Source organism: Gorilla gorilla, chromosome 1, assembly GCF_029281585.2.
Source record: "Gorilla gorilla gorilla isolate KB3781 chromosome 1, NHGRI_mGorGor1-v2.1_pri, whole genome shotgun sequence".
NCBI lineage: Eukaryota > Metazoa > Chordata > Mammalia > Primates > Hominidae > Gorilla > Gorilla gorilla.
In genome coordinates this window covers 209,193,858-209,221,042 of record NC_073224.2, presented here as the reverse complement: position 1 = coordinate 209,221,042, position 27,185 = coordinate 209,193,858, and the positions used below count along the sequence as shown (strand labels likewise).

The 27,185-nt window shown below is 52.7% G+C and overlaps 1 protein-coding gene across 5 annotated transcripts; it reads right to left on the bottom strand.

The window, feature by feature from the left end:
* Positions 1-712: 712 nt before the first annotated feature.
* On the bottom strand, positions 713-27,185 carry LAPTM5 (lysosomal protein transmembrane 5). Of its 5 annotated transcripts, XM_055389939.2 has the most exons (9): positions 26,971-27,185; positions 25,945-26,081; positions 10,756-10,849; positions 9,940-10,016; positions 8,108-8,236; positions 7,238-7,360; positions 5,901-5,996; positions 3,480-3,572; positions 713-2,223 (listed from the first exon to the last, which is right to left on the bottom strand). In XM_055389939.2, the coding sequence occupies exons 2-9, from the start codon at positions 26,029-26,031 to the stop codon at positions 2,134-2,136; spliced, it is 789 nt and encodes a 262-aa protein (XP_055245914.1). In that variant the 5' UTR covers positions 26,032-26,081; positions 26,971-27,185; the 3' UTR covers positions 713-2,133. The 5 variants fall into 5 exon arrangements, with proteins under 5 accessions (XP_055245914.1, XP_004025381.1, XP_055245918.1 ...); XM_004025332.4 differs by lacking the exon at positions 26,971-27,185 and having other exon boundaries at positions 25,945-26,136; XM_055389943.2 differs by lacking the exons at positions 25,945-26,081; positions 26,971-27,185 and adding an exon at positions 24,683-25,001.

Here is a 27,185-nt window from a genome sequence, read left to right as displayed (position 1 = left end):
TGTGGGTGTGTGGGGGGTGGGGGTGAGGGGGTGACTGTGGTTGTGTGTGGGGGTTGTGGGCAGGTTGGTGAGTGTGTATGTTGTGAGTGTGGGTGTTGGGGGTGTGAGTGTGGGGGTGTGTATATGGGGGGGTGGGGGTGAGGGGGTGGGTGTGAGTGTGGGGGGTGTGGGTGTGTATGTTGCTGGGTGTGGTTGTGGGGCGTGTGAGTGTTAGTGTGAGGGGTGTGTATGTAGGTGTAGATGTGTGGGTGTGTGGGGGTGGGGGTGAGGGGGTGGGTGTTGGGGGTGTGGGTGTGTATGTTGGTGGGTGTGGTTTTGGGGCGTGTGTTAGTGTGAGGGGTGTGTATGTAGGTGTAGATGTGTGGGTGTGTGGGGGTGGGGGTAAGGGGGTGGGTGTTGGGGGTGTGAGTGTGGGGGGTGTGGGTGTGTATGTTGGTGGGCGTGGTTGTGGGGTGTGTGAGTGTGAGGGGTGTGTATGTGGGTGTGTATGTAGGTGTAGATGTGTGGGTGTGTGGGGGTGGGGGTGAGGGGGCGGGTGTTGGTGTGGGTGTGTATGTTGGTGGGCGTGGTTGTGGGGCATGTGAGTGTGAGTGTGAGTGTGAGGGGTGTGTATGTGGGTGTAGGGGGTGTGGGTGAGTCCTGGGGTGATGGAGGTAGAAGGCTGGTCTCCACCTTCCCTACACTGTATTTCCAGAAACACATCAGCCAGAGAGAAGCTTGTTGCTGCTTTATTGAAACTTCCTCCCTGTCGCACACAAAGCAATTACACAAGGGGGTATTGCCAGGGAGCTCTTGCAGAGCCTTCTCCCTCTGTACCCCCCGACAGTCCCCAGAGACACTGCCTCCGTGGTCTCCACCTCTGGGTCAGCTCCCTGGAGGACCCCGACACACAGGGAAGCAGGCACAGGAGGGCTGTTGGGGCCAAACCTCCCCAGCTGCCACAACCGCCATGACCCCAGTAGCAGGGTCTGTGCCCACAAGGGGGTTGCCTGCTTTGACTGAACTAACCTGTGGGTTTAGTCCAATGAACAGATGTGCCTGATTTCAGGGCTGAATTTTTGCTTGACCACAAGCCTCGGGCAGAACAGATTCGCCTATGACTGAATCGACTGAATGGATGGCCAGCGACAGCCTGGCCTGGGAATGGACTGGCAGCTCATCACTAAAATGACTCCTTTCATGGAATCCACTGCTATGCAGCCACACTGACCACAGAGCAACTGAATAGGTGAGCATTGGATTGTTGATGACAACTCTTCAGCAGAACAATTGTGTGTTTGAAGGGACTGTTTTATGATGAAATAACTGTTATTTCCTGGAGCTAATTGTTGAATGACAGTTTGTCAACTGTTTAAATGAATTTCATTTGAATTAACAATTATACAGCCACTCAGAGGTCCTACATTCGCCAGAGTTGGCATCCAGTTGATGGGTTCATTTGAATTAAATGGTTTGGAGGCTAACTTGATTTTTTAAATTGAATTTCATCACTATTCTGTGTATTCTATTTATCACTATTCTAAATGACTCATGGTTGGCTAATTGATTATCATGTAAGCAAGCTATTTGAAGAAATTGATTATGTATATATTTATATAGAGAGGGTAACTAATTGATGATTACTTGATTAAATTGCTATGTGAACTGACAACTATTTATAAATCAATGCAATAGACTGTTGTTTGACCAAATTATTTTACTGAACTGACAACTCTTTATAAATCAATGCAATAGACTGTTGTTTGACCAAATTATTTTACTGAACTGACAAGTGGGTTTTTGATTTGTCAGTTGCTTGGCTGAACTGATCAAGTCGATAGTTGCTTGACAAACTCACCAACTTTAGAATGGCCAATCGTCTAAACAAGTGTCAGAGCTGATTGAAATAAACCAAGCATTGTTGGGCTGAATTATGGAGAGACCCGAGGAGTGACTCAGCCTAAAGCGTTGACCCAGTTGTGAGCAGCTCACAGGCCCTGCAGGAGGAGCAGGCCAGCGAGGGAGACACAAGCAGATTGTCCTGCCAGGGAGGGGCGGGAGGGTCCACCCAGGCCACAGGGGCCACCAAAGCAAAAAAGCAGATTATGAGGCAGCTCCACCCCTCCCAGCACTGGGGCTGGGGCCTGGCGAGGGTCACACCTCTGAGTATGGGGGTGGTGCTGGGCCCCCCTCTGGGGTCTTCGATGGCAAAGACAGGGCTTCCTCGTAGGACGGCAGGACCACCTGGGAGAGACAGAGAGATGAGGGCTGAGTATGGTCAAGAACGACCTGCAATTCCAACCTGGGGTCATGGGACCCAAACCCCCACCTCTGGCAAAATGATGATGATAAATGACTGGCAGGTCTTGGATATTTGCTATGTGCTAGACATTGCCTGCATGAGATAGGTGCAGTTCCCAGCCCTGTAGTGGACATATTTGCCTGTGCCTATTCAGCATCAAGTCCCCCTTATTTTGAAAACAGTGCACCATTTTCCTTGGGAAAACATTCTCAGTCCATATACCTTCAGAAGAACTGGTCCCATCCCTCACATCCAGCGAGGTGGCTGGACTTGGCCACTCAAAGTAGAATTCCATCCCCCTGGCTATAGTCCTTGGTTTGGGGATAGGCACGTGGCCCAAGTTGGTCCAATCAGACATACTCCTGGGACCTTCTTTTTCTGTTGGGATTTCTGAGAGGGTGGGATATCTGCCTAGGGGTTTTGGCAGCCTTTTTGCCACCACAAGGGACGGGCTTCCAGGAAATGAAGCCAACATCAAGGAAAGTAGAGTCAAGAGGTGGAGAGGACGAGATCATATCCTGATGTCAGGACTCAGCCAGGCCCAAGCCAGACCTACATTTGGCTGCTAAGTTCTGTGAGCTAGTAAATTCCTGAAGTCAGATTGAGTTGGGTTTCTGCCACTTGCAACCAAAAGTGTCTTAACTAATACAATCTCCACCTTACAGGTGAGGAAAGTAAGTTACCAGGAATTTAAACCATCACTTTCCAATAAGCTGCTTCTAAGCACACCTCATCCTCTCTTCCCGGAAAGCCTCCTTCTGCTTTCCCAGCTATCTCATATCCATTGACCCTCCAAGACCAGTTAACTGTCACCTCCTCCAGGAAGGCTTCCCTGATATCTGAGAAGAGGCCAGGTCCTTCCTCTGTGCTTATTGTCCCTGTGCTTCACACCAAGTTGTAATTGTATCTATGTGTCTGAACTGTACACTCCTCTAAGGCAGAGGTGGCATCTTAGTTTTCTCTGTGCCTCCTGGAATCGATATGAGACTAGCAAAGAGTGAGAGGCAGTGAATACTGAATAAATGAATGAGTGAGTGAATGAATCTTAGACTACCAGAACTGAAAGAGATCACATTTCTTCTGTTCCAACCCTCATCTTACAAATAGAGAAACCAAGGTCCAGAGAGGGAAGGAAACTTGACCCAAATGGCACAGGGAGTTAGTGACAGGGCTGGCACCCACCTGCAGCCACACTCACCTTCTGGAGCATCTTGGAGTTTCTCTTCTCCTCCACCGAGTTCATGCACTTGATGAATTTGTAGCACCGCCACACGCACTTGAACATGTAGACCTGGAAAAAGGCCCAGGTCAGGCTGTGCTTTGCTGAGCGTCCTTCTCACGCTCCAGCAGGCCTAGGACATATGCCAGGCAGGAGCCACCACTCTCTCCAGAAGCCAGCATCCAGCTGCTCCTGCTAGGACCTCTCATTCTGGTTGGGGGTTCCTCACCAGCCAGTCCAGAATATTCCAGGTATTGCCCTTTTCATTGCCCCACAGATACCACATAGCAAGGGGATTTGGGGGGCTTCTAGCCCACCCTCCAATTTCCCTGGCAATAGTCCCACAGCTCCTGCTTGACTGCCCACACTGCCTGGAAGCTCACTACCTCCTGAGACAGCCCTGCCCATCTCAAAACAGAGCTGATGGTGGGACATGTTTTCTTCAAAATTGCTTCCGATATGTTGTTTTCTAAAGCAGATTACAAAACAGCATGCGCAGTATTGGTCCATGTTTATAAAGGAGGAACAGTTAGTATATGTCCATCAGCTGATGCAAGTTGATGTAAGAATTGGGCAGAAGCTTTCCAGAGTGGGGCATACAATCCCAAGGGGCAAGCTCAAGAAACAACAGAAAACCCCCAGGATGCCCCCTGAGTAGGAGGAGAGGGTCCTGTACTGGAAGGTCTTGTTTGATGGATTCCCTGATGGGCACATAGGTGGGGCAAGGAGACATATGGAGGTACGGAGTGACAAAGAATGAAGCATGAAGGCCCAGGGAAAATCAAGTCAGTGGAGGGGGCCGGCGAGGCAGAATGAGGGTCAAAGAGGGAAGCCCCTCATTCTGGAGGATAAAAAACAGAAGGGGAGCTGGGGGATGGAGCTGTGTGGTGGGGTCTGGGCAGTAGAGAGTGCCATGGAAAGCCCACACTGGCTTCCCCCATGAGGCCTTCAGGGGCGTTCTCACTGCACACTCACTAGTGCGTTTGTGCTAGGTCAGTCCTTGGAGAAGATGCTAAAAGGGGCAAGGTTCTGTTTCTAGGTTGGCATTAGGTGACAGCAGAGACTGCCCAGGGCCTCAGATGGAAGCAGGAGCTGGGGTCTGCAGATGCCCACCCACCACCACAGAAAGGCTGGGGGGAAATGCACCCAGTTGTCAGCAGTGATGCTGTCTGTGTGGGGTGTGGATGGTGGAGTGCTTGTCTTCTTTCTACTTATCTGTAGTTTTTTGGTTTTTGTTTTTTGTTTTAGAGAGAGATTCTCACTCTGTCACCTAGGCTGGAGTGCAGTGGCACGATTATGGCCCACTGCAGCCTCAACCTCCCAGGCTCAAGCGATCCTCCCACCTCAGCCTCCCTAGTAGCTGGGACTACAGGCACACGCCACCACATCCAACTTTTTCTTTTTTTTTATGTTTTGTAGGGACAGAATCTTGCTATGTTGCCCAGGTTGGTTTTGAACTCCTGGCCTCAAGCAATCCTCCCAACTCGGCCTCCCAAGGCACTGGGATTACAGATGTGAGCCACCACATCCAGCTCATCTGTAGTTTTTAAATTTCTACTATGACCTATGTTACTTTTATAATCAGAAAAGAACATTTTTTAAAAGTCCTTCCTTCTGTGGTCATCAGCATCCCTGCGGCTTCAGGCCACAGGCCCCCATTGTGGCCTCTAGGATCCCACAAAATTCCCCACAAGAGTTCTTCAGGTATTAAGAAACAGCGGTCAGGTCCCCCTTGAGTCCTCTATTTTCCATGCTGAATAACGCTCAGGTCTTTGTTGGGTTTTGTGGGGGTTTTTCGACTTCCTAAGATGGCAGCATTTTCTTGTCTCTTCACGTTGCTGGTTGTACTGCTGTGAACACACTCCAGTGCTTCACCATCACTCAGATCTGGGACCTGAAGCTGGACCCTATCCTCTGGGCCTGAGCACCCCAGAGAAGAATGAGACCATTCCCCTCCTGCCTTCTCATCACCAAACCTCTATTAACGTAATCTCAGGTACATTTTGATGCCTGAATTACATAAAACTGTAACACAGGCAAAGCAAGACTCCTGCCCCTGAGGCCCAGAGAGAAGTGACTTGCTGAAGACCAACCACACAGCTAGTGACAGTGGGGCTTGGATTCAAACGCAGGCCAGTCCAAATCTAATTCCAGACACCTGGAATTAGACATCCGAACGCAGGTGGCCTTTACGGATTCACATCCCCTAAATGGCTGTCTCGGAGGATCCCAAGTAAAGTCAGAGGAGCTGGCATGGGAAAGCAAGAGAAAGGAGCTAAAAGCAGGAGAGGAGGCATGGAGGACACGTGTCCCTGCCTTCTAACAGCTTGGCATGGGCAGGCCTGGGCCCAGCACAGCCTCACCACCCCTCCCAGAGCCGCAGGGCAGGGGTCCACTCACCTTGAAGATAAGGACAGTGATGAAGGCGATGGAAAAGATGATCATCATCTTGATGAACTGGTTATGAGGCATATCCTCCTGGCTGGGGAGGTAATTCTGCAACAGATTTGGGGGGCCACATCAATGTCTCTGGACATAAGGAATTCCAACAGCACCCACACATCCAGGAATAATGATCCCACCCTCCACACACACACGAGCACAGTATGGCACAGCCGTCACCTTGGTCGACCGCCACAGCAGCCTTAGGAAGCAGGTGCTACCCTCAGCCCCATCCCACTGACGGGCAAACCAAGAAAAGCCAAGTGGCTACTATCTCCAGATCCACTTCCCAGGCTGGCGCACCGGCCCATCCCCAGCTGGCAGGTGTCAGCTGCCCATGGGCCACACCGATGCTCTTCTCTAGAAGATCATTTTGGCTGACAGGGACCACCTAATCCACTAATACCTGGGAGGTTACATTCCCTCCCCTAGGGGCAGCTTGAAACCAATGACTGATGCAGGAGAACTCGCCCTAGGTGAGACTGCCTCTGTGGTCATTTGCAAATATTACCACACGTTCTTTGAGACTCCTCCCTTCTAAAGGTGGTGTTTATTTCCTCTCCCCTTGAGTGTGGGCTGGACTTAGCAACTCACTTCTAACTAACAGAATGTGGCAGAAGTGATGGAAGTCTTAAAAGACACTGCCTTTCCTCCTTGCTTATCTCTTACCTCACTCCCGCAGGGGAAGCCAGCAGCCATGTCAGGAGAGCACTCAAGCAGCACTACTACAAGTCCACACGATGAGGAATTAGGCAAAGAGCCCACGCCCTGTGAGTGAGCCACCAGGAGTGCATCCTTCAGATCTAATCAAGCCCTCGGTTGTCCACAGCCCCAGGTACCATCTCCGGTGCAGCCCCACCAGAGTCCCTGAGTCAGAAGAACCCAGCTAAGCCACTCCTAAGCTCCTGATCCTCAGAAGCTGTGTGAAATAATAAATGTTTATTGCTTTAAGCCATGATGTTTAGAGATAATTCATTAGACAACAATAAAAACTGATATTATGTCTGTGTTGCAATTCACATGCCAAAGCCCTCTCTGGGATCATGCAGGGCTGCTCCTACAGCCACGTCTTTGCTTCTTTGCTTGGCTTCCTCCTTTTCTCGAACCTGCCTTCCTCACTCCTGACAAGTTTCTTCCTGAGAGGGCTCCCTCAATAAATCACCAGCACAAGAATCTTCCTCCCAAGCTCCAACTCCAGGGAACCTGGCCTAAACCACAGACACACAGAGACGTGAAGTAACCTGTTCAAGGCCACACAGCCAGCAAATGGGCATGGTTCCCTGCCCCAGACTCACCATGTGGTTCATGGACTTGAAGTTGAGATAGGTGGGCACTTCCATGTAGGAGCTGCAGAGGGTCAGGATGCTCAGGCAGAAGTCCAGCAGCTGCAGCGTCATCAGGGGGAACTTGGAGGGGCTCTGGGGAGGACAAATACAAGGAGGAGGAATGAGGAGCAGCAATTAAAGTCCCAGTTACTGAGCGGCACATAGTAGGCCCTCACTTGAGAGACCGTCTCAGCTACAGACATCAGTGACTCTCGTCCCCTGTGCACAGAGAGACATGAACACACAGATGTTCATACCAAGAGCTGGTGGCAGACCCAAGACTAGAACCAAGGTCTCCAGACTCCCGGGCCAGGGCCCTTCCATGATGTAGCCCCCCCGGTCTCTTCAAGGACAACAGTTGGGGAGAGTGAGAAAAGCAGGTTTGGGAGACTGTGTCCTTGACTGGCAGCAGCCCTCAAGCCACCCCACAGTGGGCGCTCACTGGCATGAATCATCCTTCTCTTCCTTTCTTCAACTTGGTTCCAAAGAAGAAATAATACTGGGGGCTGGGGGCTAAAAAGCACACGTGCCCTTTCCTCAGGTGTCAATTCACTCCCAGCAGCACTGACTGAGTGCTGACCATGGGCTGCACCCCCAATGTGCATGTTCCTCATTTAACCCTCATAAGGCAGGCTGATGAGATGTGATTGCAGGTACATTCCACAGAGGAAGAAACTTGGGGCAGTGTGGAGGGACTCAGAGACTGGGTCAAGACACCAGCCAGGAAGAGGGCTCCTACCCTCCCCAGCCTGAGCACAGGGCCCGTGTCTGGTCCCCTCCCATCTCCCATGCCAGACCTGGGCTCTGCTGTCCGGTGAGAGGTGGGGGCTGGGTACTCACAGCACGGCTCCGGGAGGCCAACTTGAGGTAGGCGGGCAGCTCAATGTAGGAGCCCAGCAGGGTGAGCAGGCACAGGAGATAGTCCATGATTTGCAGGGACAGGAAGGGCAGCAGGTACTTCTCCCGGTTCTGAAAGGTAGGCCCAGCACTGTCAAGTGTCCCCTGCATGCAGCCAACACTCCACCACCCAGCCTGATATCCTCATGCATCCCCTTCCCACCCTCTCCCAAACCTTCCCTGCCCTCCTCAGTTGAGATCACCTTCCTCTGAGTGACACTCTGGGGACAGGGAGTGGATAAGACCCAGGCCCTGAATGAGAGGAGTCTTGGTGTCCCAGGAGACATAAGGGAACCATCCCCATCTATCAGGGCTCAAAGAGCAGGATTTGACTCAATTTGCTCACAAGAACCCAGCAAGGAAGGGCTTTGTGCACTTTTTACAGAGGAGAGGGGATCGGAGAGGACTTGCTGGAGGTGGGGACACCAGGGCTAGATCGGGGAAGGAGACTAGGCGTGAACAGGAGGGAGGGGCGGGGCACTGGAGGCAGAAAGACCAACATGAGTGAAGGCCCGGAGGCAGCAGAGAGCCCCTCCCCCCCACCCCCCCACACCCCCCCGCGCCCCGCATACAGTTGGACCTTCCTCCACCAGCCACTCCCAGGGGTCCAAAGTCACAGTAAGAGGCCCTGCCAGGAAGAGGCTGAAGTCCCTCTCCTTCAATTGAAAGCAAGTGACCACCGTGACCAGTATTCATTCATATGCTGTCACAGCTGGGGACAAAATCACGGCAACAGTGGTTTCCTGGTGTCTCATGTGGTCGTCTAAAATCACTCAGGAGGCAACCAGAACAATCATGACTGATCTCAGAGTCTTCAGGGACCACCTGCTCCATTTCTCCATTTCTCTAGCTGAACCCTTTGAGTTTCTGCACAAGCACCCACAGCCACCCTGCACAAGGCAAACGGCCTCCCCGGGCAGCATGGGTTCCAAGACAGCCTGGGTGTTAGCAAGGGGAGTGGGTGCTGGCATTTTAGGCAGGGTGGACGCATTCCAAACCAGCACCAAATCATCGCCCCACTCCTCCGGCCCTGCAAGAGCCAGGCCCCTGTCTGCACAGGAAGGACCCTCTTTCTGGATCCTACTCCCATGGCTATGTGGTGAGGCCCTGGCTTCCTGCCTTTCTGGGGACCCAGGGACCGCGGGTTCCTCTTCTGCAGGGGATTGAGCTACAGCCCATCTCAACTCTCCCACCAGATTTGCCTCGGGCCCAGGAGCCCCTCGTTGTCACACTAGACTGTCCCTGTCTCTTTGAAGGCCCATCTTCCCCAATCAGATCATGAGCTCTCTGGGAGCCTTCCAGGGCATAGGTCCCCCTCAGGGTGCCGGCTCCTGTCACTGCATGGATAGAGCTGCATGCATCCTACTTTCCCCCTTCTTCGGCTCCTCTCATCCATTACAAAATCCAGTGCTTTCTCCTGTCTCTCACTCCCAGAAACAACACTTCCTCTTTTCACTCTCAAAATTCTCTGCTTCCACCTGCCGTTTAAAAGGATGTGATTCATCAGCTAGTTCTCACCAAAGTGTCGGTGACCAGCATAGCCCACCATGCCCGGCCCCGTGGAGGCTCATGTTACCAGGGAACCGAGGTCACCTGCCCAGGGAATCTCAGGGAGAAACATGGTTCTCCAAAAGGTGAGTGTGAAGATCTCCAGAACGCAGGTGGGACCGCCTAACATACCCGCCTCCCACCCTCTCAGCACCCAGCACTGCCCACCACCAGTGGGTGTGAATAACAGGAAGGGGCAGGGGGCAGCAGGGCTCCTGAGCCCTCACCTTGACTACGCCGATCAGTAGGCTCAGGCTGATGATGAAGAGCATGGTGATGAGCAGGAAGCTGGAGATCAGGTCAGCTGAAAGGCAAGGAGAGCAGGAAGGTGCTCAGGGGTGCCCCTGGGACCCCAGCCAGGCTCCCAGGACCACACTTGGGGAACCACTGGTTTGGGGAGATGAGGATGCACAGGAAAGCCCAGGCCCTGCCCTCATGCAGTCCTGAGTCTGGAGTGAGTACAAAGACAAAAGCAGAACATCACACATAGCACAGGAGGATGCGACAGAGGGTGCTGGGCTGGAGGTGCAGGCTGGGGTCCACTTCAGCCAGGGTGAGGCTGAGGAAGGCATCCCTGGGGAGTGGCCTGAGAGCAATGAGGAATCGGCCTGAGACAGGGACAGGGTTGGTGAGGTCAGTGTGGCTGGAGCAAGGTGTGGGGTGAAGAATCGCAAGGAGATGCTGTCAGAGAGGTGGGCAGGGGCTGGATCCCATGGTGAGGAGTTTCCATTTTATTCTAGTGTGATGAGCAGCCACTGACGGCTTTAAGCAGAAGAGTGAGGCTATCACCTTTACCAGCTGGTGGGGGTTTGCAAAGTGCCATTCCATCTGCTCTCACCACCTGCAGATGTGGGTGGGGTCAGGTGGAACATCCCCATTTGCGGATGAAACAGCCGAGGCCCCAAGAAAGGAAGACACTTGCCAGAGGTCATCCATCGTCCATGGAGAGGTGGCAGGGCCTCCAACACCAGCCTGGCTATCCCTGGCCAGGGCCCTCCCTGTCCTCCTCCCCCCGCCACTCCACCGGCGTCCCCTGGACCTACCGATCCTGAGGTAGCCCATCTGGGAGAGCTTGCAGGACGCCTTGCCATGGGCCACCTCTACCGAGTGCTCGATGAACAACAAGACGCTCATGATCTGGAGGCAAAGCAAAGCAAAGCATCAGTCAGCTGAGCCTGCATCACAGCCCCCCGACCAGCCCCTCCCACCTTAGTGGTGTACAGCAGGGAAGCCAGTAGTGGGGATCCTGGAGCGGATGGCATGCCAGGTCAGTAGGGCATCCCAGACAAAAGAGTGGACTTTACACACAGAGAGCCCATGTTCAGAATCCTGGGTCTTCCTCTCTCCAGCTATGTGACCCTGGGCAAGCTACTTGACTTCTATGTGCCTCGGTTTTCCCATCTGCAAGATGGGGATAATACTAGTAACTTCCTTAGGAGGCTACTGTGAGGAGTAAATGAGAGTATCCCAGGAGAGCCCTTAGGCCCAGTTCTCAGGAAGAGTGGTAACTGTTACTACTGAAGGTCAGGCTTAAAGAGGTGGGGTGGGGGGTAGAAGCTGAAGGCCCCTCCACTGCATCCCCTTCTGTAACAACAAGCTCTGGGGATCAGAGAGCATCATAGAGCTTCAGGTTCCCGGAATCATCAACACAGGCCCAGGAGGGCCCTGGAGAGCATCTAACCCTGAATCTCTGTCTCCCATGGCCCCTCAGGGAATAATAACATCTTCCTCATGGGATTGTGGTGGGGCCAGATGGGATAATTCACTTAAAGTACCTGGCAGATAGTAAGCACTCAATCTGTGCTGTTATCCATTATCCCCATTCGACTGTAGGTTCCAGGCAGGGAAAGCCTGTGTGTCTCTTTGTTCATTCCCCTAGCTGTTGTATTTGTTGAATGAATGAATGAACAAATGAACCCCACACTCTCAGATGACCCTTGCTAAGAATGATGGGGAAGGGGCAAATCTGATAGGCCTGAGTGTTGGGGTGGCCCTAGAAACAACTGAAGTTCAGCCACAAAACTGCAGTTTTAAAGAACCCTGGAGGTCACCTTATCCATGCCTCCCATAAACCTGTGCCATGCAGCCTCTACTTAAGTGCTTCCAGCCACGGGGAACTCACTACCTTATGTGTGTCCATGTCCTCACAGCAAGCCCTCCACCCTTCCCCTATGACATACATGCAGTTCTCCAGGTACCCTCTGCCCATATAAAGAACAAGAAAACTATTCCCTCCCCTCTAGTTGGTGCCCTATCTCTATTAATATGGCCCTAAGTTTACATCGGCTTTCTAGGCAGCCCTGCACTGGTAACTCATGCTCAGCTGACAGGCAACCAGCCACCCACCATCTGTTTCCCCCTTGCTGACTGTGTGGGTTCTTTTTTTTTTTTTTTTTTAGCTCAGACACAGGTCTCAACTTGTCTTCCTGCCACATTACATCCTGTTTAGGGGCGTGGAAAGGGACTGAACGGAAGAGTGATGAAGAGCTGGGCTCCAGAATCAGATCAAGAGGATTTTGAATCCAGGTCACTGTGCGACCTTGGGCAAGTCTCTTAACCTCTCTGAGTTTCCTCATCTGGAAAATTGCAATCGCCGGATTTAGTGAAGATTAAATTGCATTATATTTGCAAAGCACTGAGCTCAGGGACTGGCAGGGGGTGCCCAGCAAACAGAATCTGCTTTTGGCTGGGGCAAGCTTACGTGGTTCGGCAGTAGTACCAGGAGCACGGTGCATGCTCTAACTGCCCCCTCTACCTGCTAAAGAGTGAGCTGGAAAGGCTTTGTCTCATCAGGAAAGTTGAGAACACCCCAAAAAGAAGGCAGGTGTGGTGAGGGCTGTGGCTGACACTCACAGGAAACAGCCCTGAGAGAAAAAAACTCCTTCCTCAGCCCCTAAAGGCCAGGCCGCAGCCCCTCTCCTCTCAGTTTCACCTTGAACGAGAGAAAGAGAAAGGGAGGCAGATGACAGCTCCGTCCAGCACAGAACGGGGTGTCCTGTGAAATGGTGAGCTCTCTGTTCCTGGGAGTATGTAAGCAGATCACAGATGAGTCACAGCTGGGCTTAGAGAAGGACCAGGAGCATCTGCCAGCTGTGAAATGAGAAGACTTTCAAAGTCTCAAGATTCCAGGATTATCTGAGATCTGGAACAAAGCCTAGAATCAGATCATCTCAACCTCCCCTTGCTAGAAGGAGCCTGCATGTACCTGTTTTATAAGCTCCCTCTGCTTGTTTTATAAACTCAGAGAGATTAGGTGGCTTGCCCAAGGACACACAGCAAGTTGAGGGAGGAGCCCAAGTCTCCCAGTGCTGTTCTGATGCCTTTCCATTCCCCTGACCCCCAAAATGCCTCAGAGCCCTGCTAGCCTGAACCCCGGGGAGGACTTAGATATTTTGATCATGCACCTATGTCAGTAAAACCTTTTGAACACACGCCTCTATTTTTCTTTCTTTCTAAATTACACACATGTGTTACTGTCCTAGTTTATCATGAACATCATAAAACAGCTACTAAAAAATTTCCAGAAATTAAAAAATTATATGATGGAAAAATTTAGAAATTTTAATATTGTCATCCTGAGGCCATGAGGTCACCTTGGACATTACCCAACTTTAGAGACCTCTACTAATCCTCAACTCCCCCTACAACTCCTCTTTTCTCCTCCAAGCATCCCTTACTGCCCTGTAACCCCTCCAACCACCCCAGGGGAAGAAGGGGACATTTGTACAGCCTAACTCCATGCCACATGATCTTCCCCACTACCCAGAAAAGGGACTATTCTTAATACTTTCCTTCCCATTTCACAGACAAAGAAAGTGCAGCTCAGAGAGGTCCAGGGCCTTGCCCAAGGCCTCCCAGCTGGTCATATGCAGGTCTAGGGTTCAAATCTTGGCCAATTCCCTCCACTGCCCAGCATCTCCCAGCCACCCGGGCTCTGCCTAAGGCCTAACCCTTCCCCTCAGTGCCTCAGTGGAGGCAGAGAGGCGCCCCCATCCCCTCTCCCTCTGCAGTCCCCCCTCCCTCCCCTCAGCCCGAGCACCAGGCACCAGAGGTATTTCTACTTTTGTGAAAACCACCTGCATTTAAAACCCAGGCTCACCCTCCCCCCATTTCACCTTTTCTCAACAACCCTGCGGCAGGGGACGAGGGGGGACTTTGTCCCCATTGCCGGATAGCTCACAAGACTCATAAAGGGCAGGGGACCAGCCCACAGTCACAGAGCGAGGCAACCTCAGAGCCTGACTTAGACTCTGAGGAGCCCCGACCTTCCACGAAGATGCCAGGCCCTGACCCAGGAGAAAGGGAGGAAGCTCGGCTCTCCAGGCACCCATGTGGCTCTCTAGGACATAGGATGGAGAGGAACTCACATTTATTCAGCACCTCCTGTGTGCTCAGACCTGCACACACAGGCTTGCATTGCAATCTCCCAAAACTTTACAAGACAGGCAACATTTTCCCGTTTTACAGATGAGGAAATGGAGGCTGAGAGAGAACTCACATGTCCTGTGTCACGTGGCCCGGCTGGGGTGTGAACCCTGTTGCCTCTCTCCTGGGGTCCAGGGCTCCCCACAAGGTTGAACTTGCTCCCCTGAGGCTCCAGGATCTCTCTAGCCATCTGCCCACCCTTCCCCGGCAACCAAGCCCCAGCCCCAGCCACTCAGAGCTCAGGAGACAAGAGCTGGGGAGCAGGAGGCCTCCTCCACTGCCTCACTGCTGTGTGGCCCTGGCCAGGTTCTGGCTTCTCCCTGGCCTCAGCTTTCGATTCTGGTCAATGAGAAGAGACCCTCATTTTCCCCTGGGGCCATTGGGATGACAGAACGCAGGAGGGTCAGGGGAGTGGAGCTCCTACACACTGTAGGACATCTCACCCAGGCTGCCCACAGTCCTCCACCCCCAGCCACACCAGGGCCAGCACCCTGCCCCTCCGAAGGCCCTCACTGCCCCACCCATGTCCCTAACCAACAGCTGTTGGTAGTTCCTGGAAAGTACCTGGCCGACCTACAGAGTATGCAGACAGTCAACATTTCCAAGCCCCCAGCCCTTGCCTTCCCCTCATGTCCCTGGTTTCCACCTGGACACAGCGCTGCCTTCTCCCTAAGCTCTGAGAGCCCAGCTGGGCTGTGACCTTGGGACCCAAGCCATCCCATGACAGGCACAAGGCTTCTCTCCCCCACCAATGTCCAGGCAGACAGCATGCCCTCACCCACTTGCTCCCCAATTACAGCATCTTTTCACCCACTGTCCCTTCATTCTATGCTGGTGAGATCATGAAGATAAGAGCTCGGGTGCTGGAGTCAGATGGCCCCAGGCCCCAGCCGAGCTCTGCACCCTTGAGCCAGCCACTAACCTCTCTGGGCCTCGGCTCTTCATCAGGAATGGGGATAATCACTGACCTGCCTCACAGGATTGCTGAGGTCAAATGGAATCGTGTGGTGCACGGAGCCAGGCACACAGCAGGTGCACCATAAACAAGCACAATTGGGTGGTGGTTTTTGCTACCTCTGGGCATTCACTGGCTCTCAGTAAACACTCTCTGAGCACCTACCGCCTCCAAACTCTGTCTAGAAAAGCCACTGACCCTGGCGTGCTGGTGTCACAGTCTCCAGGGAACTCGATACATGAATGGTGTGCTCAGAGCCATGACAGAGGACACGCATGGGGCTTGGGGTCCTTGATGAGGGAGAACACATTGCTGTCTAAAAAACTTACGGAGAATTTCACCAACAGGAAACCCATGAGCGTGGCTTTGAGGGGTAAGTAGGAGTTTTCCAACACAGAAGAGAAGAAAGCATTCCAAAAGAGCAGACATCATGTGCAAAAGCCACAGGCCTGGTGGTGCAGGCGTGTTTCAGTCCCTTCAGGGAAACTCAGAAGGCACGGGAGTGTCTCTTCCCTGAGAGGAGGATGTTACCAGCGGGGAAATATGGCCCAGAGAGAGACAGCAACCAGCCCAAGGTCACACACCAAAACTGTCGCAGGGTCAAAATCAGCTCTGTCCTCCTGCCTCCAAGCCAGGCTCAGGCTGCGGTCCCAGCCGTGCTCAGCCACCCTTCCCACCCCCACTCTCCTTTCCCGCTTTTCACCTCTTCTTCTGCCCATCTTTGGTTTCAGTTCTTATTCCCGTCTGCACGCAGCCCTTCTTTCTTAATGACAAACACAGCTTCCCCAAGCTGGCCAGTGGGGAAGTGGCCAGGGGCAGGGGGATTTGTTTCTTTTCCTGGTGGCTCTGAGGAGCAAGCAACAGGTTGAGCTAAAAGAATGCGGGCAGGGGCTGGAGGACGGAAATCAGGGAAGGTGGGGACAATGGGGTCAGTATCGAACATGCCTGGGCAATAAGGATGGCGGTGCCAGAGGGGATGTGGTGAAAACCATGCACCAGGTGTCACCTGGGAGGCACTGGCCATGGTGACCATGTGAGGCGGGGAGTGGCTGTTGGGATGTTGTTGGAGTTGGCGTGGTGATGACAGTGATGATCAGAGATGCTGTTGGTGATGTTGGTGACAGTGATGGGGGTGACGGCAATGGGGACATCAGGATAGGATGGTGATAAGGAATATCATGTGGATGGTGGTGATGACACAAGAACCCCCGATTCTGGGGTTCAAAGACCAGTCCCTTCTGCAGGAGAGCAGGCCCACTCTCTCCCACTCCCTGAGGTCCAGGACCCACTGTCTCAGAAGCAGGCAGGCAGAGACCCACCATCTGAGATTTTCAGGGAGGTAAAGGTTATAGAGAAAGGACCCAGCCGTCAGTGAGCACACACCCATGCCAGCCAGAGTGTGAACACTTTCCTATCCGTTCACTTCATTGGCTCCTCCTACCAAATGTGCAAGCCCAGGACAGAGGCTGCACAAGAAGACAGGCCCGGGCTTGTCTTCAACCCTTCCCAACAGACAATGCAGTTTGCCATATGGGTCCCAAGTGCCAGAGCCCTCCCTTGCCCCTCCCCCTCAGGGCTGCTCCACCCTGACCCTGTGTCCTACAGCCTCACACTTCTGCCATCATCATTATTATTATGGCCCCTCCCTGAAGCTCAGTCCCCTCAACCTCACCTGCCCACCCTGATTTCCCTGGGTTGCCTGGGAGGAGGATGTCAGAAGGGAGTCAGATGTGTCACCATCAAGAGGAAGCTCCCCTTCCCCACCCTGTGCTTCTGGTCAGAGCTTATGAGGGCTCAGTGGGGGCCAGCCCCCCAAGAGCACTATCTCCCCAACCACCTCTCCAGCCAGCCCAGATACCACCAGACGCCCCCATTCCTGGGGCCACGCACTCCGCAGCAGCCCGGCCTGGCTGCCTGCAGCTCCCCAGAGCCTGGCTTCTCTCTCTTCTTCACTCTTCCGCAGTTCTCGTCCTCACCCCCGCCTCCACCTCATCCCCTCCTCCCTCCACTGGGCTCTGGGGCTCACAGACCTCAGTGAGAACCCCAGTGCAGCCGCTGATCCCCTGTGGGATCCTCGCCTGGCCATGTTACTTCATCTGTAACATTTCCTCATCTGTAGAAGGGAGAGAAGAATCCATCCACCTCCTGGAGTGGGTGTGAGAAGTAAATCATGGAAGACAGTGATTCGGAAAGATCAACTGAGCAGCACAGGTGCCTGTGTGTGGACACCCAGCACGGAGCCTGGTGGCCATGGCTGCCTTATTTGTAACAGCCCCAAGCTGGAATCAATCCAAATGTTCTTTTGCAGGAAAACAGGCAAATGCATTGTGGTAGATTCATACAATGGAGTATACACAGCAATGGAAAAAATGAGTTAGCTACCCGCAACCACACGGACGAAGCTCCCAAACATAACGTTGGGAGAAAGAAGTGCTCACAAAAGAACACGCGCTGCAGAATTTCATTTCTACGTAATTCTACAGATGTATGTATTATAGAACTACATAGACGGGCAGAAGTCAGTGGGGGCGGGGCAGTGGCAAGGCGGGGGCTCTAGGGGCCTCTGGGTGCTGGTCTGATTTCTTAGTTTGGGTGGACGTCACATGGGTGTGTTCACCTTGTAGAAGCTCACCAAGGTGTGCACTTAAGATAGCTGTGCTTTTCTATAGGTAAATTATACATCAAGAAAAGGTTTGCAAAAATCAAATAGAGATTGGCTGGCACCTCCTGTGCCAGGTTCCACGGGATCATGAAGATGAATCAGGCTGGGTCAAGACCCAAATGAGCATCCAGGCCAGAGGGCATGACCCCCAGGGACCCAGCACACAGGGCTCTGGGTCAACACCCAGAGCTCAGGGTCCAATGGTGGGGGTCAAGGAGGGCTTCTCAGAGGAGGTGAATCTTGAAGAAGATTCCCCGAAAGAGCAATGGGAAAAGTGTTCCAGGCAGAGGAAAGGGCATGAGCAGAGGCCAGTGTGTATGAGACGCATTCAGGAAACGACAAGACGTTCCTCTTAGTAAACTGTGATTTGGCGTCATCCATGTGCTGAATACGCAGCAGGCCTCAGTAAATGGCAGCAGTTGGCTGGGGGAACACACGGATCCACTGGTTTGGCAGAGATGGGGCCTCTGGGGTTAGAGAGAAAGGGGAAAGAGCATGCAGGAGATGTGACGGCTCATGCAAAACCTAGAGAACCTAGACTCAGACGGCTCAGATGGCACTGGAGGAGGCTGTCACCTGCGGCACAGGAAGTGCTGTGACTGGGCGCTAGCAGCTAACTTTGCCCCAAAGGCAAACAGTACCAGTGAATCCCAGCAGCAGAGATATTCTGGCTGGTGGTAGCTTATCAAATCTCCCTTTAGGAGCAGCCAGTGGGGGGCTCAGAGTTGGCCTCCAGGTATGACACAAGGCCCTGTCATTCTCCACTTCCTAGATATCTGGGGAAGCACCCTCCACTCCCCAAACGATTCCCTAAAACCATCACTTCTCCCTTTATCTTCAGAGCAAAGACCCACAATAGTGATAATAAGTATTGATACTATTATTGTTGTGCATTTATTAGACGCCAGGTCCTCTTCTGAACTTATACAGTTGGCCCTCTGTATCACGGGCTCTGCATCTGAGTATTTTCAATCTGCAATCCACAATGTGGAACCTGCGGATAGGGAGGGCCGACCGACCATACACTCTCTCGTGTCATCCTCACGCCAGTCTTGAGAGACAGGTTCTAACATGAGTCCCATATTTTTCTGATTTTGCAGGTAAAATTGAAATCAGCTCTTTACACATGGGCTCTGTGCTTCTCAGAACAAGGCTCTGGGGATGGCAGAGCTGACCCCTCCCCCATCCCATGGCTGCCAGGAAGCCTGCCTTCCCTGCCTCCACCTGGAGCAGACACCTGGGCTCGGGTTCTTTATCTAACACAGGCTGCAGAGTCACTTGCCCTCCTGAGCCTGTCTCCTCATCTGTAAAATGGAGGCCCCCGTGGCAGCTGCCATTTTTCCGGTGCCACAAATGGGAGTTACTGACTCCCACTTGACCAGGGAGGAAATTGAGGCTGGGGGACGGGTGCCTTGTCCCAAGCAGCCCCTGTGCAGGGCTGAGGCAGTGCAGCTCATGGCTTTGCTTCCTGCCTCATTAGGGGGTGCTTTGCGCCACTTCCCCTGGCAGGGTGGGGTCCCCTGGGAAACCAACGCTCGCCTCACAGTGAGCTCAGAGCGAAGTCCTGGTTCCAGGCTGATGCTCTAGGCTCAAAATAAAAGCCTCACTTCCTGGAGGCCTCGGGGCCAGGTTGGCAACAGAGAAGTCTCAGCCAGGCCAGGCTAGGCCCTTCAGCCACTCTCTGGGTGGGATGGGCCATGGGGGCCTCCTGCTTTTAGAAGCTGGGGTTCACACCCCTGAGGTGAGGAGAACAACTCAGTTCTGACACTGAGGAGGGGCTACAACTCCCGCCCTGCCCCCACCGGCCTCCTCACCCCTCCGTGAAGCGCACAGAGCTGCAGTGGCAGAGAACGTGGCCTCTCTGTCCAGCCCAGGGGCATTGGACATAAAGGTGGCAAGTTCTAACAGATTCTCACCCAGGGTTTTCCCCACCTGGCAGTTTGGACCCATTTTTCAACCCCAAACAGATGAACTTTCAAAAGGGGAGTGGAGCCAGGCACTATGGCCCACGCCTGTAATCCCAGCACTTTGGGAGGCTGAGGCTGGTGGATCACTTGAGGTCAGGAGTTCAAGACCAGCCTGGCCAATATGGTGAAACCCCGTCTCTCCTAACGATACAAAACTTAGCCGGGCATGATGGCACACACCTGTGATTCCAGCTACTTGGGAGGCTGAGGCACAAGAATCACTTGAACCCGGGAGGCAGAGGTTGCAGTGAGCCAAGATCACACCACTGCACTCCAGCCTGGGTGACAGAGCAAGACTCAGTCTCAAAAAAAAGGGGCGGGGGGCCTTGTGTTCTTCTTCCACAGCCCACTTCAGGCACTCACCTGCTAGCCCTCCACCCGGCTTCACTAGGGTCTCCTCCAAATGATCACTTTTGAGGCAGGGACCACTGGCCCCATTACAGATGAGGAAGGCAAGGCTCAGATAACAAAGGTGCCCGCCTGCTCAAGTCACACTGCTGGTAAGTAATGGAGATGGGCCTGTGTTCCTTTCAATCACAAATCACTGCCCCCGAAGTGGAGCAGAGAAAAGAGCCCCAGGAGTTCTAAGGAGGACAAATCAGGAGAGCTTCCTGGAGGAGGAAGCTTCCCGTAAACTGGACCATAAAGAAGAAACGAATGGTGGGAGGCTGGATGAGCGCAGGGCCTCCCAGACAGACACACCACCCCAGCCATGGGGCAGGGAAGGAACTCATTTGCCCACTTTCTGGATCATTCCACACACCTGTGTGCCAGCAGCGGGACCTGAAGCAAGCTCCTGCCCCATCTCTCCATGTGTCCTGGAGCAAGTAAGGGGCCCTGCTGGACCTGTTTTCCCATCTGCAAAATGAGCTGATAGGCCAAACAGAGATCCATCCTCTTAGCTCTGAAGCTTGTAAAAGCAAAGGACTCGGGCAGGTCCTACCCCTGGGGACCTCTCCACCCTCCTCCCCCACACACCTCCTGGCCACCCCTCCTAACCCAGCTTGACAAACCTCCTAGGTCTCTGAAGCACTGCAGGGTCCTTCCCCTCCAAGCCTGTGTTCATGCTACTCCCCCCGCCCAGCGTGGCCTCTTTTCCAAGGTGCCCAAGCAAAGCCCTACTCATCCTTAAGACTCAGACCTCCTCCAAGAAGCTATTCCAGAATCCCAACCTCCAGCCCTGCATCTGTGCCCCCATCATAGCCAGCAATGTCATCCATTGTCCTTGTCAGTTTTTTCTTCGCAGACTGGCCCCTCAAGGGCAGAGGCGGTGAATGAGTCAGGGCTGTATCCCGGCCTGGGGCTGGGCACATGGGGGGACTTACCTGCGCGAGGTCAGGGCAATAGAGACTCCTTCTTCAAATACTATGATTTGAATGCTTTACCTTTTTTTTTTTTTAAAGAGTCTCACTCTGTCAGGCTAGAGTGCAGTGGCACAATCTCGGCTCACTGCAACCTCCACCTCCCAGGTTCAAGCAATTCTCCTGCCTCAGCCTCCCGAGTAGCTTGGACTACAGGCTCCCGCCATCATGCCCAGCTAATTTTTTGTATTTTTAGTAAAGACAGGGTTTTGTCCTGACCTCAAGTGATCCACCCGCCTCAACCTCCCAAAATGCTGGGATTACAGGCATGAGCCACCGCACCTGGCCGTACTTTTTTTTTTCCAATTTAAAAGTAGTATACTTGAGCCACAAAGTAAAGTACCATTGGATTATAACCCAAGGCATACAGTAAAGATCCCTGGGTCCCTGTGATAAAAATAAATCATTTATTTATATAATAAACTGGGAGTACAGACAAATCTCCTTGAGAAATTCCAAGTAATTTATGTAGCTACTCTGCCCTCAAGGAGGTGGGGCGGAACTCCCCATTCATCAAACTTGAGTTGCTTGGAGCAGCATAGTGACTTCCTTCTAAAACATACAGCATGGAAAGGAGAGAAAAAAGAGTGACTTTACAAGGGAGCAACCTCAGCCGGGGGGTCAAAGTCACCAGCAACAGTGGTAAGTCAAGTTGGCAGAACCTTTTCTTAGTACGATGTTCTGAGACTGGCACATCACCTCTGTGGTCTTCCTCCCAAAAGCACATTCCCAGTCTAATCATGAGAAACCCACCAGAGACCCCAGTTGAAGAACATTTGACAAAATGCCTGACAAATACTCCTCGAACTGTCAAGATTATCAAAAACAAGAAAAATCTGAGAAACCATCATACAAAGAGGAACCTAAGGAAGCGTGAAGACTAAATGTAACGCGGCATCCTGGATGCAATCTTGGAACAGAAAAAGGGTGTAAGAGGAAAGCTGGGGAAATAGGGGTAAAGCACTGACTTTAATAACAGCCCACGAATATTCATTCACCCATTGCAACAAACGCACCACACTAACGGTGAGACGTTAGCAATAGAGGAACTAGGCATGGGGGACGCAAGAACTATCTGTACTGTGTTTGCAATATTTTCGTAAATCTAAAACCGTTCTAAGTACGTGCTCATTGTACCAAATATGGAAAATACAGAAAAGTAGAAAAAATAGAGCTTTCACTATCCTAGAACCCAAATACATTTCCTCCTCGCCCAGTTTCGACGTATCCTGTTTCTACACTGTTGAAATCATAGCAGGTGTTAAGTTTTTTAACCCACACAATGCATTTCTGACAGTGGAATTCCGGGCACCCTGGGGAAGAGGGGTCAGGAAGAAAGAGATTTCTGGGCAAAAGTGTCTTCTGGGGGTGTCCACTTTCTACCATCGACTTAGAACGTGCTTCAGGTTGACAAAAAGCCAGGACCCAAGAGACCCAATTTAAGAAATTTCTCTAGACTGGGCTCGGTGGCTCATGCCTGTAATCCCAGCGCGTTGGGAGGCCAAGGCAGGAGAATCACTTGAGGCCAAGGGTTTGAGACCAGCCTGGGCAACATAGTGGGACCCTGTCTCTACAAAAAATAATATTTAAAATTAGCTGGGCATGGTGGCATGCGCCTGTGATCCTAGCTATTCAGGAAGCTGAGGTGGGAGGATCTCTTGAACCCGGGAGCTCAAGGCTGCAGTGAGCTGTGATGGCACCACTGCATTCCAGCCTGGGTGACAGAGCAAGACCCCATCTCTTAAAAACAAAAACAAAACAAAACAAATCAAACCACAAAAGATGGGCAAGTTACTGAACTTTGAAAAAAAGAATAGATTTTTTAAAAAAAGAAAGAAAGTTTGCTGGGTTCCCAAAGTGTGCAAGTTTGGGTGACCCAGAGAATCCTCTACACAAACCCAGTGACATCCTGAGGAAGACGCCCGAGCCCAAAGCTACGGACCAGGCTTCCCTCATGTAATAACACCCTCATGACTCAATAGAGCGTGGCACTGTCTCAGGATGGCAAGGTCTCAATTTAACCCTCCCTAGAGGGGCCAAGTCCACAAATAGCTCATGATGTGCAGAGTCGTCACCCATGGCTGGGTCCAGATGACAGCCAGCATGGGCTATTGACACATCTGGACCACAGCTTCTCTTTTTCCATCCAGATGCTCAAGGTCCTATCAGCACACCTGTTGCCCGCTAGCCTATGGGAAAGCCCCCAGGCCCTGCCCTTTCTGGGAAGGAGAGAGGACTCTTTCGGGGTGCAGGAAGATAACCCCCCACTGGAGTCAACTGAGGACCACAGCCTGGAGACAACCTGGGCCGAGCGCACAGCTTCCAGGACACCCCTCTGTTCTTTTGCTTGCTCCTGCTCTAGAACATCTCATCACTCATAGGCATTGGTTCTCAACTGGGAGAGATTGGGCCCCATAACTAGAGACATTTTTGGTTATCACAAGTGGCAGGGTAGGGAGATGGGCAGTGCTGCTAGTATCTAGTAGGTAGAGACCGTGGATGCTGCTGAACTTCCTCTAACGCACAATTCACTCCCCCATGATGAAGAATTATCCAGCCCAAAATATCAATGGTGCACTGCAGAGAAGATCCAACTTCTTAGCTTGTCACTCAAAACCTTTATCACCTCCTCCCCAAACTCCAGGTTTGTCTCTATTGTGTCCCTGTAGAAGCCGAACATATACGCCATTCCTCACCTGTTTCTCTTCCCCTTCCACACTGCCCACAACCAAACTCTCCCTCCTGCCAATGGCACCACCTCCAAGAAGTGTTCCATGATTGCTAGGGCCCACACATTCTTCAGCTCTGTGAGCAGGGACCGTATATCACACCACCATTTACAGGTGAGGACATCGGATGGCACGATCAACAAGAAACCTTAACAGCCCCACAGTCCCGGGTTTGCAGGGCAGCCTCTGGGCCCATACAACCTGCAAATGGATTTGACTTGGCCTGCACTGAGATTTTTTTCTACCATGCATCAATCACTAGCATTGAAACATCAGAAGATGTGACACAAAAGCCTGCTCCCTATTCTCTAAACATCAGAAGAGCGGCCACCAGGGCCCACAATCCTTCGTGGCAACAACCAGCAAAAACAGAGAACAGCTGCAGGGTGGGCCAAGCAAGGGCTCCCTGGGTCACCGCAGGCCCATCTGCCCCCTGCTGTCACTCACATAGCCTGCCCAGACCCTAGAGGCATCAGAGTTGGAGACCTCTGAGCCAGTCAACATCACCTTACCCCTGACTCTATAAAAGGGAAACTGAGGCCCAGAGAGAGGCTTGTCTGAGCCCATACAGCCAGTTAGTGGCAGGGCTGGGGTGAGGACCCAGGGACTTGCTACCTGTGAGCCGCCCCTGCATGCCACACTGTCCTTCTAAGAATGTGCATAGTCTCAGAGCTTGAAGGCCTAAAAGACAGGGTACAGGGACACTCAAAGAGTGATTTGCTTCTCTCAGCTCTTGCATTGGCAGGAGCTCGGAAGGACAACCTCTGAGTTCCTCCTCCCAGAACTAGAGTCCTTGAATCTGACAATTTGACTCCAAGGATGCTGACAGCAGGTGCCATGTCTGATGCACAACGAATAATAAAGCACTCACCTGTGCGTCAGGCGTGGTTCTGCATGCTTTGTATATATCAACTCCCTGAGCCTCACAACAAACCCTGTCAGATGGGTATGATAATTCACATCCCCATTTTTTTAAATGAGAAAACTGAGGCTCAGAGAGGTTAAGTAAATTGCCCAAGGCTGCAGAGCTGGGAAGCAGGGTAGCCAGGATTTGCATGCAGGAGTCTGCATCCAGAGGCCGTGGGCTAACCACTGAACAGCATCGCCCCCCTGAAGGCTGGGCTCTTGCCACAGCTCTGCCTGCCCTGCCTGTGACAGGAAGCAGATGCAGGCAGGTCTGAGTTTGCAGCAACCCACCGCAGCATGTGGATCTAGGCTAATTTTGAGGAAGCCCTTCCAGACTCATGAGAAAACTGTTAACCACAGGTCCTGAGTCACCCCAGGAGGAAGTCGCTTGGGTCTAGGGGAGATGAGTGTGGCCAGGAGTTTGGGAGTAGGGTGGGTCTAGGCAGGACAGTACAAGGACACTGACCCTCAGCCACCCCAGGCAGGGGGGCAGCCTTGGCCCCCGGGCACTGTGACTTGCCCAAGACCACACTGTGAGTTACCAGGAAAGGAGGAACCAGTGACAGCCGTGACTTCACAAGTTGCCCAACAAGAGCTTGGGCTGGGCAAGTTACCCTAATGATTAGCACAGGTCTCAAGTTCTCTTTGGTGGGCAGAAGGCCGTGGTTTGACTGAGCTGGAAGCTGAGAGGACTCGGCCCCTGCCTCCCCACTGGAGGCACAAAGGGGAGATGCCCACTTCCATCCCCTCGAGTGGCCCAGGCTCCCTCCAGGCCCCAGGGGAAGAATCGGGGCTGTGTCTGCGGCCGGTCTCACATCCTGGTCAAACAATCCCAGCCCACGTTCCTTCCAAGATCCCTGACTTCCAAAGCACTTTCACATCTGCTGTTGGCTTTGCACACAAATAACCTTCCGGCCGCTGCTGTGCCCCATCTCACAGAGGCAGAAACAGAGCCAGCCTCGGAGTGAACGTCAGTTACATTTGCCTGGAAAGTGGATTCCAGCTCCCTTACTCCTCACTCTTGCGGCATCTCCCCAGGGTACCCCCAGCCATTTGACAGAGAAGGAAACTGAGGCCCAGAGCAGGACAGGGATTTGCCCAGGGTCCCCCAGAGAGGTGGAGAGCAGGAGTTCTTTCGTTTGTGGGGCTCCGTAGATGACGGGTCACCACAGACATTCACGCTCACGCAAGCACGCACACACACACACCCGGGGCCCGCACACTCACCACATGGTAGATGGCCAGGGCGGTGGTGGCGATGCGGACATTGAAGCAGCAGCAGGTCTGGCGGACAGTGGACAAGCGGGGGTCCATGGTGCTGCCGTCCCCTGCTCTGAGACACTGAAGGGGAAAGAGCCTGGTGCCTGGAGCAGGGCAGAGAAGGGGAAGCTGCTGGCTGCCCTCCTCACTTCCTTCCTGCCCCTTAGACAGGCAGGGACAAGGTCGTCATAGCTGGGGCGGGGCAGCTGGGGAGGGGGAGTGGGGACAGGGCAGCAGCCTGCCTCAGAGCACCCCATTGCCCTCTGCCATTCCCAGGAGGGGGTTCTGGAGAGGACAGACCCTAACATGGTCATCAGGCCCTGCTCTGCACCAGGGCCGGGGTTCCACCGTTTCACACAGCTTGCTTACTAGAAGAACACTACCAACTTTGGAAGCCAGGACTGTTACCAAGCCCATTTCCAGATGAGGAAACAGCTGTCCAGAGAGGTCAAGGCACTTGCCCCAAATCACACAGTAGTTAGCACTGGTGGCAGAATTCAAACCCAGATCTGTCTGGCTGCAAAAATAGCTATTGTCTAGGAGGCATTTCCTGCCTCTTCCAGGCATGCTCCTGGATTCACTCCTTTCATCCTCACCTCAATCCTTTGAGAGAGGTACTATTATGATCCCCATTTTACAGATGAAGAAACTGAGGCACAGAGAGGGGGAATGATTCGTGCAAGGTCACACAGCTAGTCAATGAAGGTGCAAGGATTTTAGCTGAGGCTGACTGGTGCTAGAAGCCTCCCTGGAGCTGGTGTTCTCTCCCACTTCCTCACCCTGAGCCACAGGGAGAAGCTTGTTCTTCCTAAGCTACGAAGAGGCGTGCAGGGCTCCAGACAAGGACGGAAGAATAACCATGAAGCAAACCCATCAACTGTGCGCCAGGCCCTGGGCTAGGCTTCTCTTCTAGCTGGGTCAATAACTCTTCACAGCAATCTGTGAGACCCAAACCTCACTTTCAGGGCCTCAAGACCCAATCCCCATACTCACACAAAATCAGGGATTGCTTTTCCCCCTTGATCTTGCGAAACGTTGGAATTAATAAGCCACAACTCTTAGGCAAGCTACCCTGGAATCTCTACTCCCTCCTCAGATGATAAATTATCCATATTGCAATAAAGGGAATAGGAAGCACATGCAACATTTCTGGAAAAAGCCCTGCTTCATTCCACAGCTGAGCCCCTTTGCAATGCCAAGCTTCTAGT